Source organism: Mastomys coucha, unplaced genomic scaffold, assembly GCF_008632895.1.
Source record: "Mastomys coucha isolate ucsf_1 unplaced genomic scaffold, UCSF_Mcou_1 pScaffold4, whole genome shotgun sequence".
NCBI lineage: Eukaryota > Metazoa > Chordata > Mammalia > Rodentia > Muridae > Mastomys > Mastomys coucha.
In genome coordinates, this window is record NW_022196910.1 from 16,343,021 (window position 1) to 16,361,734 (window position 18,714).

General features: G+C 42.0%; 1 protein-coding gene across 1 annotated transcript in view; it reads right to left on the minus strand.

The window, feature by feature from the left end:
• Positions 1–18,714, minus strand: part of Utp20 (UTP20 small subunit processome component) — an 84,435-nt gene that overhangs the window by 59,589 nt on the left and 6,132 nt on the right. Inside the window, exons 3-16 of the mRNA XM_031350413.1 lie at positions 15,952–16,018; positions 15,688–15,820; positions 14,947–15,135; positions 13,131–13,212; positions 12,377–12,514; positions 11,733–11,888; positions 11,071–11,217; positions 10,757–10,891; positions 9,750–9,827; positions 7,822–8,000; positions 3,848–4,003; positions 3,636–3,724; positions 2,032–2,137; positions 264–414 (exon numbers count right to left, since the gene is read on the minus strand). Of these exons, the coding sequence (XP_031206273.1) occupies positions 264–414; positions 2,032–2,137; positions 3,636–3,724; positions 3,848–4,003; positions 7,822–8,000; positions 9,750–9,827; positions 10,757–10,891; positions 11,071–11,217; positions 11,733–11,888; positions 12,377–12,514; positions 13,131–13,212; positions 14,947–15,135; positions 15,688–15,820; positions 15,952–16,018 (1,806 nt within the window). The remainder of the gene's footprint in view (positions 1–263; positions 415–2,031; positions 2,138–3,635; positions 3,725–3,847; positions 4,004–7,821; positions 8,001–9,749; positions 9,828–10,756; positions 10,892–11,070; positions 11,218–11,732; positions 11,889–12,376; positions 12,515–13,130; positions 13,213–14,946; positions 15,136–15,687; positions 15,821–15,951; positions 16,019–18,714) is intronic.

The window sequence follows — 18,714 nt, forward strand, 5'->3', positions numbered from 1 at the left end:
GGAGATTTAGTCAAATACTACCTATAAGTACATAAATTAAAGAAACATTATTTTATTTATCTAGTTTTATCGTCTACCCTAGTCCTATTGAATTGCAATGGTTGGAGGCAGAACCCTAAGATCTGTTATTTTACTGATCTTCCTAACCAGGCTTGCTGTGATCAGACCGTGGTCAGTGTTTAGGCATCACTCTAATGGAAATCACCCACAGCAACTGATGAGAAAGTGAGTGATCGCAAGTTGAATTTAAAACACGGTATTACCTTGGAGACACCAGTTGAGATGTTGGCTTGTAACTTGGGAAATAATTCCATTAAAGCCTCCTCAGAGAGTGGCCCTTTACATCCACATAATGCTAGCCTCTGATAATAGAGATCGGCCAACAGCAACACAGATGGTTCCGTTGGAAATGTTCTGCAACAAGATATTTACGAGAGTCAAAATGCATCATACTACTAATTACTAAGAAATGTCCACTGATGAGGGAAATATAAAATGCAGCAGGAATAAGTTTTATAGAGACATCAACCATCATTTTATGATGACAAGGTTGCCAAATGAGTGATGTGCTTAGACACAATCTGCTAGCTAGAGGCAGTGGTGGGACTAGAACCTCTGACACTGCCACCCCAATCCGCAGCTGTAAATGGCAGCGGCACTCAAAGAGCCCATGTGAAATTTGTCAAGTGTTTACTGCATGCCAGGCACTGAGCTGGTGGGGAAAAGTACAGCCCATACCTCAGTTCTCCACCGTGACAGGCTACAGACCCTCCATATGCCAATTTTATTCATAGACATGGTCTGAGAGCCTGGCATATGCCAGTGATTTTTCTAGAAACTGGAAGAAAATAAACCACAGACAAAGTTCTTATTCTTCTGAAACTCACATTCTAGGAAAAGGTTGTCACAGCATACTAAAAAATACTCAGTAATCCAGTGATAAATGCTCAGGAGGAAAGCATTCAGGGGAGGAGGCTATAGAGGCAGCAAGAGAGATGGCGGGGACCAGTGGGTAAAGTGATACAGGATGGTCACCGGATGCAGAAAAGAGAACATGAGGGTATCTGAAGGCAAAGCATTTTAGGCAGAGGAGTGAAGCCCAGGCCCTCTCTGATGCCTGCTCGCCTTCCACCCTACACACACGTACCTACAGGAACATTAGAGACCAGTGCAGCTGGGGCCAAGTGAACAAGGAAACATGGATGATGTCAGGACACAGTAGGGGACTTGTAAGGACTTGAAACTTTACTCCAGTAAGAGGGTTACCACAGGAGGAGGGCTTCCCAGCAACACTAGTACTCAGGGCAGGAACTCCGTTGGGGGTGGCCCCATGCACTGTCTACTGTTTAGCCAGAGCCTTGGCCTCAACCTACTAGGAACCACAAGAGGCTTCTCAATAATGACCCAGTGCTTCTTCCAGAGTCAGCAGCTGGTCCACTGCATCACACAACTAACCGACTACAACAGGAAAGGTTCTTGGAAATTCAGGTCCCACACTGTGAGGCAGAATGCCAAGATATAGAAGCATGTAAAGGTACCTCATTGAAGAGGTAAGAAAAGGGTAATACTGCGCGGATGCCTAGTGTATGTGAACCTTTGGTTTCATCCTCAGCACCACAAAATAATTTTTTAAGGTTCCACTTGGGCTGGACAAGGTAATGCATACTCTTCAATCTTAGTACTTGAGAGGCAGAGGAAGGTGCATCTCTGAGTTCAAGGCCAGCCTGGTCTACAAAGTGAGTTTCAGGGCTGTGTAGAAAGCATATTTCAAAAACAACAACAACAAATCCAGCTCACATTTTAACTTTATAATCCCAAACCTAGGAATATTATGAAATATTCCTTTGCAAAGATGACTGTATACTTAAAATACCTAGTCTGTTAAAAATTATTTATTTTAGTTGAAGAATCTAATAACACTTAATTTTTCCATGTGGCTGTATTTAGGTATAAGGATTTCTGTTATATCACATAAACAGGGGCTTTTTATATTTTCCTCATTGTTAAGACAAATGGGAGCCATTTACTTACAACACCAAGTGCTTCACTCGCTCCACAGGAACCAGATGAAGAAGTTCCGAAGACTCCTCCAAACTTAGCAGAGTATTTACAGCTTGACAAAGGACAAATAAATGTCCTAAGGGCAGAAAAGCAGGAAAAGCACATTATTTCATCTCTCAACTGTGAAAAGCCTCATTCATCAACACCCCTGTTACTTACAGAAGGCTCATTTAAAGCAAATCTGTGCTTTCTAGTACTCTATACGTCAAAGGTAAAACACAATAGAAACCAACAGAGGAAAGTTTCTAAGTCAGATATTGTACCTTTCTTGTGGTGAACACATGTTCAGAAGCAGAGAGTAAAATCCACACCACTGACTGGGACAAGAAGCAAGCTGAGGTCAAGCGCCTCTACTCTAAACCCAAAGTGTGTGAGCCCTGCTCTACGGTGTACAATTAGCTTTCGAGTCACAACGTTACACCTAGAATGTCCATATTAGGACTCCTAACCAGCAGAAGAGATGTATATATATTTGAAAATCTGAAACACCTTTTGGTCTCAAGAATTTCAAGTAAGGGATATAGTTCATCCTCTAGCATAATCTAGACTAGAATTTTCTGTAACAGCAGACCTGGCACACTCATATCTATTGCTCCCCCACCCCACGCACACCCCAAAGCCTAAAACATTTACAGTCCCTTTGCCAATTTCCTCTCCAGGGCGGCACTATTGAACACAATGCTCTGCAATGGCAAAAGTCTGTGCTGAAACAGCCACAATCTAATACAGTAGCCACTAGATACATGTGGCCAAGTATTTGAGCTATGAAAACCTTGCTGTGTGATATTCTATAGCACATTAATACTCCTGTGGGTGAATAAGCAAAATGCACATTTCTCTGGCTAAAATAAGGCACTGAGAAAGACCAAATAACTGCTTTTAAACTGTTAGGCTCTGAGGAAGACATAGCAGGTAACTGGGACATGGAGTAGGGTGACCTAGTCCTGATGACAGAAGGCAGGAAGGCTTTCCTAGTGATGCAACTGTGGTGATCTGAATGAAACTGAATGAGCCCCCTGGGATTCCTGTACCTGCAAACTTTGTCCTAGCTGGTGGTGCTATTTGGAGAAAGTTCTGGAACTTTTAGGATACTTTGCTGTTGGAAATCATCTCTCAGCTTCCCTCTCTGGCTGCCTGCTGCCATGCCCCCTGCCATTATGTATTGTCCTGGACTTGTACACTAAGACAAACTCTTTGTGAGTCACTCTTGGGATGGTGTTTCAGCACAGCAACAAGCAATCAGCCCACATGGTCACACTGAATAATAAACAGAAAGGTTCTCAGGCAGAGGGACACACGTGTCAGGGTAGGATTGTGTTCCGGGTGGGTAAATGAAGCTGTCTGAAGCAGAAGGTGTCCCTAAGAGGTAGGGAAGGCACAGGAGATAGTGTGGATTCTAGTGTCCCATGTTTTAAATTCTCCTAACACTTGACTTCCCTTGTGTTCAGGCAACTTAAGGGGTACAAGTAGCACAGGTCCCTGCCACACATGCTGTCATATGGAGTTACAGGAGAATACAGCATTAGCACTGTTCTCTGGTACACCAAGAGGAGACCAAGGGCTGACTGACTGACCTTTTCCAAAGCTCCCACTGTCAACAGCCAGGAAGAGTGACTCTATGAAGCAGGACACAAGCGATATTGTCTTCTCTTTCTCAAGAGGTCTGTTATGAAGTGCAAAGAAGAAGGAAAATTTCAAATTTCTATTTAATAGTCATAGGACGGAAAAGAATGTAACATTTTAATAGAAATGTTAAACGTTTGTAAAACTATGTTTATTTTCTTACCTATGATGAGGTAACACCACAAGGGCTGCCCAAGACTGTGAAAGGTATGTGGCATCTTTATTTGGGGGTAACTGAATTATGGATAAGAGATGGTTTAAGACTGGAAACGGTTCCTTTCTTCTCTTGGAGTCAGCCTTCCTCTGCTTTAAGTAGGATCTGAAGGTGAAAACAAAGAACAGGTATTTAACAAAGCACAAGTCTGAAAGGGTGCATCTTGAATGGAGGAGGAGTTGGGGGTGATGGATGAGCCATTTACTGACTGTGGTGGCAGGCTCTTCAATTCTACGTGCTGGACCCCCCTGTCTATTTTACCTGATTTAACCTAAGCCAAGTCCTTCCTAGACCTAGGCTTTGCTGTGCTTTGTGTGCTGCTGGGCATATCTGAAGGGCTGAAGCAAACTCACTTCCTCCATTCCTCATATCTTATTTATTTCAGAGAGTATAGCTCCAAGCCCTGGGAAGCTGGAACTGATTCTATACACCAGGCTGGCCGTGAACTTGTGTCAATCCTCCTGTTTCATACCTTCCTAGCGCTGCTGGTATTACAGGCATGAAGCACTCTAATCAACCACCTGTTTCCTTTTTACATGAACTTTACTATTTTCCAAATAAAGAATGCTGTCACAATTTTTTTATGGAAAAATTGGCAAATATCACTTTTATTAAGATTGACAGTTCTCCTCCCACTTTACGTGCAAAAGGTTCCTCAATGATGTTTTGTGACTTATCATTTGTTTGTGGGTTTGTATTTAGTCTATATAGTTATAACTAGCCCTTTTCTATTTTTGCAAGGAAAGTCACAGAAATGATGGGTAATATGTTTTATAACTTGTTCCCTGTGTCCAGTATATTAACTTGTATAAGAGAAGTCGTCTATAAGGTTTTTTGTTATTTAAATCAACAAAGTCACATTTTTGTTGGTTCCATACTTCCATATACTGTGTCAGGACACAGAATATTTAGAAATAATAGATAGGTAAGTTAACTATCAACTCACTAGTCAACCCTTTTTTTTTTTTTACTAGACAGGATTTCTCTGAGTAGCCATGGCTGTCCTAAAACTCACTCTGTAGACTAGGCTGGCCTCTAACTCAGAGATCTGCCTGCCTCTGCCTCCCGAATGTTGGGATCAAAGGCATGCACCACCACTGCCTGACTAGTCATATCTTGAGTCTTTCTGGACAATAAGCATGATATGACAAACTATAAAAATCTTATAATAAAATACTGAGATGATATAAGAGAAAAAGTCATTATTTGTCTTATACTGTCCTATAGTTAGCTCCTCTTCTTGCCTTGGAGATCTTGTAAAGTTCAATCCTTCCTACCATTACAGTAAGTCCAAAGTCCCACTCTAGAAGGGACTGATCCTCTCTGTCCCTCCCTGCTCACGTGCCTAACTCCCTCAGCAGGTCCCTCTTTATGTGTAGCTGTCTTCTGCAGGATGCACAGGCACTTCTCATTCCTAATCACTCTGCTGCCGACAGCAATGGACGGGTTTTTTTTTGTTTTTTGTTTTTTTTTTTTTAGTATAGAATAGAGTTTAGGGCATGGGGAGGGGTTGAGAGGGTAGTAGAGACAGAGAAAGGCAGGGAGAGAGACAGACAGACAGACAGAGAAAGGAGGAAGAGAGTGATAGAGACAGACAGAGACAGAGAGACAGAGAGAGAGAAGAGGAGTAGAGACGTGGAGGAATAGAAGAGTAGAGGCCAGCCATGAGCACATGGAGAGAGAGAAGGAATGGACGGGGTGTTAAATAAGCATTCTCTCTCCTACTTCCTGTGAGCAGAGCTGGAATGGTCCTACAGTTTGGAGTTTTAGACAGGTCCTTGCTATGGACTGCAGGCTCACCTCAAACTCCAATGTGGCTTAGGTTGGCTGCCACCTAACACTCCTACCCCTTCATTTGGGTTCTAGTTGAGTGTGAGGTGTCTGTGCACAAATAAACATCACTATTCAGCTCAGATTATTACTTCAAAGTCTCCATAGGAAAAGGTAAGACAAAGGTCACCATTCACACAAATCATTTCTGTGAAGGGTGGCAAAGGGATATTTTCTCAGAGAAAAGAGATGTGGAAGTTGTAGCAATACCTTTGGGTTAAAAGATCTAATTTGCTTATTTTACTAAGTACTTTTCTCAGGAGAATTAGAGAACTGTGAGGTGTGACAGGAGCCTCATCAATCCCTTGGCTTCTCCGAGGGGACAAAAGCTGAGAATCAAGCAGCTTCACTCCACGGCACAGGAGACATAGTTCTGGGGACACCTGCAAGAATATGCCTGCTGGAGACTGGCTCTGGGTTGTGAAATCAAGCTAGAAGGCCACAGAAATGATTCTCCAGGAGTTACTCATTATCCATTTCTCAAGAGCCAGAGCTCAGTTAAGGAAAACAGGACTCTGCTTGGCATTTGACAGAAGCTGCTTTCAGAGTAGGAGATGTAAGTAGGCACCAAGGAGCCAAGGCCTCCAGAATCTCCAGCTCACCTAATTCCAAACTAAATGCTGTGAGCTGTGGGGTTGATAGCCCTCGCCCCAAACACCGCAGCCGACTCCGGGAACCCCAGTGTCTCAAAGGGAAGCAAACCACAGGAATGGCAACATGTAAGTGTAGCCACTCCGGTAAACACAAAATGAAAGCCTGAAAAAAACTAGGACCAGGGCCACTGGGATGGCTCATCAAGTAAGGGCATGTGCTGCCAAGCCCAGTGACCTGAGTTTGAGTCCCAGAGCCCACGTAGTAGAAAGGGAGGAAGGGAGGGAGAAAGGTAAGTCAGACCAGCTACACAGTGAGATCCTACCTCAAAAAACAAAAACAAACAAAATAAACAAAACAAACAAAATACATCAAAAAACAAAACAACAAACACTTTTTAAGGCTGGATAGAACTGCTATTTCTGTCGTGAATTAACAAATTATATTCAAAATCATGCCTTCTCAAGTCACTATAATGTCTATTTCTTTGTACTTATAATAAACCTCCAAAATTCTACATTGGGATATTTGCACACTTGAAACTATGAATGGTCACAATAGCTTAATGTGCAGTAGCCAAGAGGCAGAAACAACCTAAATGCTCTTCCACGTGTTGACGACAAGTGTGACACTCTTACCAGGGGATCCCTCTTAGAAACTAAGAGGAGTGGGTTTACTTGATAGAGCAACCTGGGTGGGTCTCAGAGAACTGTTCTGGGTGAAAAAGCCAAGCAACTGCAAAGGTAAAAAAAGGTCCACTGCACGATCCTCCTTACAGTGACATGCTCACAAGGATAGGAGGGCTGGCTGGTGGGTTCAGGGTTAGGGATGAAGAGAAAATGGCTACTAAAAACCATGCAAGGGAGTTGTGAATGTGAAGGGGACAGGAGAGGCTGGGGGAAAGGAGAATTGTTTTTGAATTTTTAAAAACTGGAGGAGAAAGGATGAAGACCTCCGAGCCTTCAGGTGGTGGTGACAGCTCTGCGGAGTGACCACCCGCACAGACCCTCACATCTATGTACAAACAGTACTCATGTAAATGCACAGAAACTGAGGCAGCCTCTGAGCCTCTAAGTTGATTCTAATTCTAATATAGCAGCAAGATAAAGCAAGACTTTACCAGAGGGGACTATATATAGGTAACCTCTTTCACATGCTTGAAATTACACATAACTCTAAAATAATCTTAAAAGGTTAAAAAAATAATAATCACATCTAATCTTTATCAACATCTGGGATAAACAAAATTAATAGGTTTACATTTCCATCCATACTTTTCCATGTTAATCCAAAGCTTGCAAATTGGAATCATACTAACACTATGCGCACAGTCACAACTTGAGTCATTCATTCCCACAACACTTTATCATGGACATCTTTCTAGTGTAGTTATATAGATACAGATAGATAGACATTACACATCATTTGGAGTAGTATACTTGAACATTCAATTAGGACTCAATAATATTACCATCACCACAGTTAGTAGATTTAGAACTTACCCCACTGTCTGCTGTGAGAAAACCAGAGGGTATTTTTCAATGGCCATGGAGCCGGCAGTGGGAGGAGCGGCTTTGTGTAGAATGAGCTTGGCTAAGATGGCCAGTGCTTCATCACAGACCACAGAGTTGTCCATCAAGAAGCAATTCTCAATGTACAAGAGAAAGCTCGGTAGGAACAGCTGAAGACAAAAACAGGAAATTTACACGCATTATAGAAGCAAATTCCAGGACATCCAGGAAAGAGATCCTAAGAGAGTGTTGCAAAGGATCAGCATGTAAGTTCTGCATGGAAACAATATGGCAACACCGGGAACACTGTGACAGAAAATGACTACAACAGAGAAGTTAAAGTCTGGTCTACTACCAATGCAGTGCAAGGAGGAATAAACACATCCCAGATACACTGAATCTTAGATCCTGCCATTCACTCTCCCAAACCTGTTAGAACTCCAACTCTGAGAGGACAGCATACATGGGAATGGGAGGAAGCACAGGGCCCAGGAACCAGGAGAGAAACAAAGGCCACCCTAGGGAAATACCCATCCAATGCTGAGAAAGCAAGCCCTAGACAGGAGGACCTAAGGAGGCAAAGAGCAGGTGAGTTGCCCAGTTTGCCATCTGGGGTGTTCAGAATGCTGCTGGGACACAAAATCACAGACAAGGTATTCAGTGTGTGAAGAGTAAGGCAATTGCTAATTCAGGGAAAGATAGGCAGACATAAGAGGATATGACATACAACTCTAAAATTCTTCTCATTTATAAAACATAAATGGCAGATATGGATTCAATCAAACCCCAAGATAGAACTCTCCTGGAAAGGTGTGTAGGATAAGGGAATGAAAATTAATCTACCAGAGGAGGGAGTCTACTGATGAGGCCAAAACTAGGTTATCACAGAAAGAAAACACTTAGGTGAGTTCAGAGTAAATACCAGGGAAAATAAGATAAAGATTTCTTGTGGCTATTACTGGTAACATGGGAAAAACAAATGATTTGTTTTTTAGCCTTGTCTGACTGGTTTAAACCAACACACACACACACACACACACACACACACACACACACACACACACACACACACACACACAGGTCTTTTAGTTAGTTTTTCTGATATAAGGTCTCAGGCCATCTTTGCTAAGCTTGAATACTTGATCCTTCTGTCTTTGTTTCCCAAGTACTGGGATTATAGGCATACATCAGCACAGCTGGATAAGATTTACTTTTTATTCCTGTGTGTGTGTTTGGGGGGTATGATGGGGTCTCATGCAGCACAGGTTGGTCTGCCTTGCTATGGAGCGAAGGGTGAAACTATTCTCTATGCTTTTAATTCACATCCAAGTTCTTTGAACTGACTTTTCAATTTTACCAAATAGTTTTCTAAATAATTCAATTACTGCTAAAAACACAGTGGCTTGTGACTATCACTGGGGTATGTGTATATATGTGTGCACTGGTGCTTCGAGACAGTCTCACTGTGACACTGGCAAGCTTGGCCATGATATAGTCCAGGCTGGCCTTGAACTCACAGTACTCCACTTGCTCCAGCCTCTGAAGTGCTGTGAGTACAAGCTTGTATCACACTTGGGTTCAGGATTTTTTGCTGTGGTGGTTTGGAGACAGTCTAAGCAGCCTGGCCCAGCCTTAAACATGTGGTCAAGATGGCCTTGAGCTCACCTTCCTGCGTCCACCTCCCAAGTGCTGGCATCAGAGTCTGCACTGCACAGATAAGTCATTTTAAATGACTTAGTACACAAAGTTTCACATATAATTGAATTGAATATAATTTCTTTAAAATTGTATTCACTAAAAGAGCAAGCATTGAATCTGTTCCTCTCAAAAAGCAGCAACAACAAAGAAACCACGGGATTTCAAATTTAATTATTTCATAACATATTTATAAAGTACCTTAAAATTAATGTCTTGCTTACCTGTTCAAACTGCTTCATAGCAAACATGACTTCAGAAAAATCCAAAATCAAACGTCTCTCAAATTTGCTTTCGAATACCTGAGAAGCAGCAGAGATCAGAAGTATCTGTAAATGTACACAGCAGTTCTCTCCTCACCCCCAGAGAACTACAGTAAGGGATGAGGCATGCCACATGCCAATCAGTATTCCACCCAGAGGGTTGGTGGGCTCTGAGGGAACTTAGATGCAGAGCAGGTATCTCAGTGACTATGACAGGCCCTCAAGGATGCTTGGCTCCTTCCCAGCTACAGGCAGTCACAACAGGAAAAACAGAAGGCTCCAAATGAACCTACGTGTCTATTTTCAGTCCCATCCAACCTACTTTCCAAACCCACTAGAACACTAACAGCTTAGCATGACCCTGCTCAGAATTCTTCCAGGGCCTTCCCTATCTGCAGGAAAAAGCCAAACTTTTCAAAGCCAAGAGAGCTCTTCTCATATGGTGTCAATACTTTCCCAGTGCCCCTGTGCCTGGATACATGCATTTGTGAAAACAAATCATCCATTAATGTTCCTTCTCCAGGTGTTTTTTTTTCCTCCACTGGCAAACTGTTAAGACTACTCCAAGTATGTGTCCTTTGAAAAGCTTTCTCTTTTCCCCCAGTAAGTAGAATTAACAATTATAATTCAATAGACATCTCTAAGCTCTTAGTTCACCATACCGTAAGCACTTACTCCCAGACTCCCTAACTCCTATTCAGAATGGTGGGCATCACACCTACCCTGGAATACATAGCCCACCCACGCACTGCACAGTAGCCTATGCATGCTCCCTAATGTCTGCTTAGGGACTTAGCTGGTATTGTGCCACTGTGCTTGTTTCCATGAAGGCAAAGCTCCCATCTCCCCAACAAGAACAATCCCTTGGGGGCAGAGCCTTTGTCATGCTTCATCTGTATACTTGGTAGACATACTTCATGCTAAACACATTATTAACTACACAAGTAACAGCTGCTAATGTGAATTACTTTTTCTATGGTTTCTTTGATGAGGGTCTCTGGCAAGGAAACATTCTCAGCTAGGAGCAAAGCAGAAACTACATCCAAGAGAGTCTTCCGGCAAGATGTGGAAAGATTGGCTGTCTGTAATGCTTCAGACAATACCTGTAATGACAAAAGAAAACACAAGGCACACATGGCAATCACACTCCACCCTCCGCCCCCAGCCTCCAGTGCTGGAGACCATCGGTCCTTTGCACGTGCTAGGGGAGCGTACAATACAGAGTTAACCCCCAGCGGCAGCATTTAACAACTTCTTAGGCACATTAGACTTGGGCACTCACCCTACATATGTCAGCAGGCCGTGAGACCTTGGACCCACTTCCATGTCTCACGACTATCAGGTAAGTTTCCAGCAAGCGCCTCATCTGTTCAGAGTTCTCACAGCTGTTTGCTTCTGTCCCTTTGCTGTGTAGCTCCAGGAGTGACTCCTTCAAATCAAGAATGTAATGGAGAAAATAACTACAAAACACCAAACCCATCGCTCATGCAATAACGGAATATTCTTTGACAGCACCCCTCCTCATACTCTTCTGCTTTATAAAGAAGGAAGATGAACGTTTCGAGTATCACTGGACAGTAGCAGCTAGTATTTACAAAGCACCCTGTTCTGTGTTCTTTGGAAGTATTGACACACCCTCCCAGCATCCTTGATGTAGGTAATATCGGCCCCATTTTAGTATATGAAAATATTACACAATTGGCGCTCTAAAAAACTTCTCTGAGTCACACTAGCAATGAAACAAGATGCCAACAGAACTTTGGCAATTCTCACAGTCACTAAGCTCCACTGGCGTCAAAAGACTAGAGAGGGAGGAAGAATTGAAGTCATCAATGTACAGGAGAAGCACAAGAAGTGATGATGAAACACAAAGCCCAACACAGCAGCAGAGACAGGTATGCAGACTGCCCTGTTACATGCCCATTCTTAACAGTTAGAACTTACTTGCAAACCGTCAAAAAACACACTGAAATGTTCCTTATAGATATACACTACAGTGGATTTGGCCATGGTTTTTAAGGTTTCCCCAACTAAAATCCATGGAAGTTGAGTCTCTGTCTCAGTGACTGGTCCTAGCTTTTGCAAAAGGAGCTTCAGTGCCTGTGGGAATGCAAGAGACAGCAGTTAAGGTGGTTTTGAATAACATTTTTTTTTTTTTTTAAAGAAAGTATTAAGCTGTGTTTTATCACCCTGATGTTATTAAAGGTTTGGCATGGAATAATCAAGGATTTGGCAGTTTTGACTATTAACTCTGTAGCCCAGGCTGGGTTTAAATTTACAATCCATGTGCCTCAACATGTGAGGTGATGGGATTCTAGCTGAGTACCAACCACACTGCCCAGCCTTAGGATGGGGAATTTATAACAGACCAGCCCCTCCTCATCTACCCATGGCATCAGTCAAGCACTCAGGATCAAGAAGATGGAAGTGATTCTGTAAGTAAAAGTACCCAAAAGCCACATCAAGAAGGACAGTGTTAACCCTGCCTCTCCCCAATGTGTGCTTCCCGTGCAGCCCAGGCCTCCCTCTCTTATCATCGGCTTGATTCTCTTCTGCACAGACCCCAAGTAATGCTCCCCACTCATTACCTGGCCTGTGCAGGAATGAAACATATTCCTGACTCCCTTGCACATTTCAAAGAGCAGCTGTCCAACTCCTTCCACTTTCTCTGGATGTTCATTAAGATCAAGAAACATTAAATTGAAAAGTGCATTTTTATCAGAGACCTAAAATGAGAAGCGGGAAATTGCATTTACAATACAAGTATATCTAACTAAGAAGCTATGCTTCCTATTTTATATATTCACCTAAGTTTCTGAAAGGCGCAGATGTAATAACTTCAAGCTACCAGACTTGTACTTGCCTTGTAACTGTCACACGAGGGTGATAATTAACTGGTATGGTAGGAAGACGTGCTAAGAAAAACAGCACAAGGCAACACTCTATCTTTTAAAGTAAACATTAAACATTAAATATTAACATTTTATGAACATAAAAGAAATGTAATACCAGTGTTTTATTTTATTATCAAAACCTCAAGTTCACTAGGAAACATCCAGACAAACTCAGAAATCATTACAGAATTCCCTTCACTGACCAAAGGGCACTTTATATTATGTACACTGAAAGTTATAAAAACCCAAGTAATAGAATGATCCAAATTACAGCTCACTAGCTAAAGGTTTAGTAAAGACTAAACCTTATGGCGACATAAGCTGAGAATAATAACCAGCTTCGTTTATATATTTAATAAAATGACTTTGTAATTACATTTAAAAACTATTCTAGTCATTTGATTCTTGACAACTTACTCCTAATAAACACAGAAAATATCACACTAACCTTTCTCATCAAGAAAGTAAAACTTTCGGCAGCAAAATTTCTTATATGTAGTTTTTTATGAGCCAAGAGGGTGCTATACAAGCTGTAAAAGGAGAAAAACAGGGTAGAGCTGTCAACAGCAACAGTTTAGTACAGACGTGCTACATGCCGGCAATCTGCTCATCAGTGCTAGCTATACACGTGATTACAGAAACACTCAAATGTCAACCAGAACGTGGAGGCCAGAGGCAACAGGCTAAGTGGCATTGGTCCTCACAGAAAGACTTCCTGAAACGGTCAAACACACAGTGAGCAGCATAAACTCAGCTGTGAACTGGGAAACTGATCATTAGGAAAAGTGAAGATGGGGTGAATAGAAATAACTAATTGGTCCGGGAATAGTAAGGAGGCAAGAGGCACACCTCAGAGAGGAGGGCTGAGGTGGCTAGGGAAGGTGGGAAATGATAAACATGTAGCTCTGACCCCCAGCCAAGCACAGGAGTCTGGGCAGTAGTTTGCATGTCTCCAAGTACTTCCTCTGCACTACTTCATTCAATCAGCTCTATGAGCTGGTAAAATTATTACCTCCATTATTTAGATAATGAGCCAGGGGCAAGGCTAAACAACCTGTTCATTGTCATATACCACACAGCTATAACTAATTATAGAACTGTAAGGTCAGTCAACCTAATGACAGAGAACACAGAGTATGCTGTCCTATTTCTGTCATGTTCCTAGTAGCTAACAACCTTCAGAACAGCAGGTGTGAATAAACACTGTCTGAATACCATACTTTCTGTAAGGTTAATTTGGCAGCAACATACAAGCTAAAGGAAAAAAGAGGCCAATGATCTAGTCAGGTAATGGAACCTTGGGGCATCAAGGCATTAAAGAGGCAAGTATTATAGAGAAATGGCAAAGGGTCAACCTAGAAGATATTTCAGGAGTCCCTGCAATGGAGCTGAAGGCCTTCCAGTGATACAAGACTCTCTATGATGCGTCCTGTTCTCCATCCTAACATAAACACACAAGAGGGAGTTCTCTGTTTTATTGTGACTATACCAAGTGAATTAAAGCAGACAGCAGTCACTACAAGTTCACTGAGCTTTATAAATGACAGAAGAGAATTTGGAATCCTGAGTAACTAGATCAAAAATGCCTCTAAGGAACCAAGAGGAAGATCGCTGGCATCAGTGTCTGGCTCCACGCCCACACCTTCTATTGGGATGCACAGGAGAAATCATTGGAAATCCAGATGAAGAGTTCCATTTAGTCTTACTGATTTAAACAGGTAGGAATCTTTTCTTTTCTTTAAGCAAAAAGCCACCAAGGAATTCAATCTCTTTCCACATCCCTGTGCATTTAAAAAACGGTATCTCTTTTGCTGAGTACATAGATACATGCTGAAGAAAAATATTTATTTATTGCCGGACAAGCACCAGCACTTTAAACAGTTTTCTTCAACAGTTCAGGGGTTTGCAGAAGACAGGAATCCAAAGAAATATAACACTTGCATAATCTAATCAACGAGACCAAAATAAAACACAGTCAGAGAGGTCTAAACTTCAAAGCTACCATGGCTAATAAGTCTGGATGGGCGGGTATAATTTTAAGAGCTGGGGAAGAAAGAAAATAGGGCAATAGGAGAAAGAAAGAAAACACAAATTTAAGATATACACAGAAGACTGACAGAATAAAATGTAGGTTACCATGACGGCCACATCAATTCTGTGTGAGGAAATAATTAGGCAGTGTAGTGGAAAGGTGTTCTGGAGTCAGGGAGAGATCAGGGCAAAGGAAGAAGGCAAACCGAAACAGTGCAGCAGTAAAGGGGCACCTGTAAATCTTGGACATGTCCTTCACCATCAGTCTCCAGAGGTACTTGTAAAGATACGAGAGCGAGGTGAAAGCCCATTCTAAGAGTTCTGTGTCCTGAGTCTCCAGGATGGACGTGATTGTCAGGAAGAAGTCTTCAAAGTGGGGGTAGAAATCAGTCTGCAGATCTCGTGCCAACTGTACTACTAAACTGGATTGAAGAAGAAGCAACCAATTAAAAAATAAAAAGCTGTTCAATAGTATAGATTGCCTATGATCACTGCACGAATTAAAACGAAGAACTTCTAATCAAGTCTCTGTTGTTGCTGTCTTAGTTTGTGAAACAAGATCTTATCATGCAGTATAGCCCAGGCTGGACAAGATCCACCTGCTCCCACCTCCTGAGAACAGGGATTGTAGAGTGTGCCATCATTCACAGCTCAAATACGAAGAGATATAAAATTTTTCAAATCTTCACAGGTGAGCAGAGGAAGGGAATCAGAAACAGTTATGGCAGAACTTGGGGCCATCCATCCCTGGTTTCAAGGAAACATACAGCTCTTGTATGAGTACAGAGAAAGTGAAATGTATACCCAGGTCGCTGCTTTGCAGCAACATATCTTTTTCTGATACAGTAAACTAACAGGGAGGGCAGACTCATCCTGCTTCTACATTATAAACAGTAACTTAAGGCCAGTGATGAAACATGATTTTCCTTAAAACTCATAAACACTACTGAGCCTTCATTTGAGATGTGACTTACTCCAAAAGAGGTTGGTAGGCAAAACTGTTCCTAACTTGTAGGTGAGTCTTCAAGCTGTGAACAATTTCATTTTGATGGTAGACCAACTGGTTAAAAGACTGACATTTGTCAATGACTTCTTTGTAAAATTTCCCTGGATTAACAAAAGGAAAAAAGAAAGAAAGAAAAAAGGATTATGTTCTGTTTCTCCATCACATCACTAGTTGTTGGGAACATAAAAAATGCAAATTATGAGAGGATGAAGTACAAAGAAATAGACAGTACCGAAATGCTCCGTAAGGTTCAGCTCTCTCCACTTCAGTAGAGCCTCGAAGAAGTAAGTCTCGACGTCCTGGCAAGAGCAAGGCAGCCATTAGTTTGGCAACTCCAGGACAACTGACCAAGTGGACAGCACAGCCCACAGCCAGTATCTTAGCACAAGGATCAAGGGTTTAAAACCTCCTTTTTTATGTTTTTGAGAAGAGGGGAGAACCAACTTCCTCAAGCCACCGGGAGCCTACCAGCAGCAGGTTAATTACAAAAACAAGCCTTGCTGCTTTGGTTGCAGCAAATAACTGTCTAAAGCCCATGTAATAGTCACAGGAAAAACTGTCTACACAGAAAATATATAGAACTCTTCAATTCTTCATTCTGCTTTTAGACATGTAGACTACTACAACCCTATGGGGAGGAAATCTGGTACTTTATTTAGTCATAAAAGTAAACATGACCTTCCACCAGCAATTTTACTTTTTAAGCTATTACTTTTAAAACTTACACACATAAAGGTTTATTAGACTGAGAGGAAATCAAAACAGCTTAAGATCCAACAGTAAGGCAAAAGTTGTACTACTTTTGTGGCCTATACATACGAAAGTGTACTATGTGGCTACTAAAAATTATACTAGGAGCTGGACGGTATTGGTACATGCCTTTAATCCCAGCACTCAGGAGGCAGGGCAGGCAGATTTCGGAGTTTGAGGCCAGCCTGGTCTACAGAGTGAGTTCCAGGACAGCCAGGGCTACACAGAGAAACCCTGTCTCAACCTCCCCTACCCCCAAATTATATTAGGTTTAAGGATATAGCTCAGTGGTAGACAGCACCTCTAGCATGCGTGAGGCCCTGGGTTCAGTCTCCAGCAACAAATCAATAAAAATTAAAATCATTTTGTTGTCATTAAGTAGAAGGATTGAAGATACATCCCAGTATGAAAAAGTACATTAAAAAAATATATATGTATATATACATATACATATATATATATTGATTTGTATATAATTTTTCTTATTAAAAGCCCAAAACATGGGCTGGAGAGATGGTATAACGGTTAAGAACATTGAGTGTTCTTCCAGAGGTCCTGAGTTCAATTCCCAGCAAAAGCATGGTGGTTCACAACCATCTGTAATGGGCATTCGATGCCACCTTCTGGTGTGTCTCAAGACAACGACAGTATACCTATATATATGAAATAAATAAGTCTTAAAAAAAAAAGGCCAGAAATGCAAGAAAGCTTCTATAAATAACTACACATATTAGCTTAATACAGTATATACTATCCTGCACTTTAGAAAAGTGAAGTATAATGGTTTAAATACAGAAAATAAAGACAGTACTTTCCTACTGTAAATTACTGCATCTTTTGATTATATTGTGCTAGAATGTTCAAAATCACTCCAAGTTGCTGGATAAAGGAGGTAGGACTGAGATAAAGTTTAGTAAGCCTTGCTATAAACAATGACCTACAATGGAAATGTCACTCACTAAGCATGGCTTTATGAGGGTCTGCCCACCCAGCTTTCATTGTCTTACAAAGACTCTTACATCCTGAAAAGAAGGCCAGTCTAGCTGTGTTGGAGACAGACATGAAGAGTCTCCTGATCAGTTTTATGTTAACTTGATATAAGGAAGAGTCATTTTGGAAAAAGGAACCTCAACTGAGTAAATGCTCCTACTAGATTGGCCAAGGAGAAGAAGAGCCTGTGGCCCATTTTCTTGCTTGGTGATATGAGAGGGCTCAGCCCACTGGGGACCATGCCACCCCTGGGTGGTCCTGGGTGGCATAAGAAAGTAAACCAAGCAAGCTGTGGAGAATGAGCCAGTACCCAGCATTCCTCCAAGGCCTCTGCTTCAGTTCTGGTCTCTAGGTTCCTCCCCTTGTTTTTTGTTGTAGTCTTGATCATAGCAATAGAATTCTAACTAAAACAACAAGAATGGAGGCCAACAACCCCAACTGTAAGATATATAACTGAAGCAATTTTGGACCATTCAGTCTAAGAATTTTTGTAAGGAAAAGTCTTACAAAAAGATGCCAATACACGTTCATTATGTAATTTTTTTTTAATTGTGCACTCTCATCTTTAACATTTTATTGTTGGTACTTTTGACCTCTCCTGTAGCTTACACTAAAACCACCTGCTGAACTCAAGTCTGTAACTCTGCCTCTGCATTCACCTGTAGTCTAGATTCACAAATGTTTTGAGACAGGGTCTCGATATGTAGCATGGCTGCCCTCCAACTCACAGAGATCTGCTTTCTAGGTGCTAAATTTGAGACTACCACACTCTGCTAGTCAAATGTGTTTAATGTTTTCCCTGGTAGTCTAGTAGTAGTTAAAATTTACTGTGCTTTCTGGGACAGTCCCTTTCTCTCAAATATCTTATGGACACCACAATTTGCATGGGTCACAGGTACTGCACATCGCAGCCAACATGTTCCAAGTGCAACTAATTATCTTCCTATTAAGAACTGTACGCTGAGCCAGTCCCACAACACCCAGAGGAAGCTCCACTCTCAGGAGCTCTGACACGCCCAGGATCAGAGGTGAGGAGGACCCAACATCTGTCCCAACACTGGGAGTAACTGGGGCCAGCGGGACCAGGTACACAGGAACTCTGCCAGCCCAGTGGTTCTTGTTCCTTCTGGTCTGTCTGGGCTGGCAGGTGCCCTGAGAAGACCTTGGGCACAAGCTCCACAGCCAGACCCACAACACCCAGAGGAAGCTCTACTCCCAGGTGCTCTAACAAGCCCAGGATCACAGGATCCCAGAA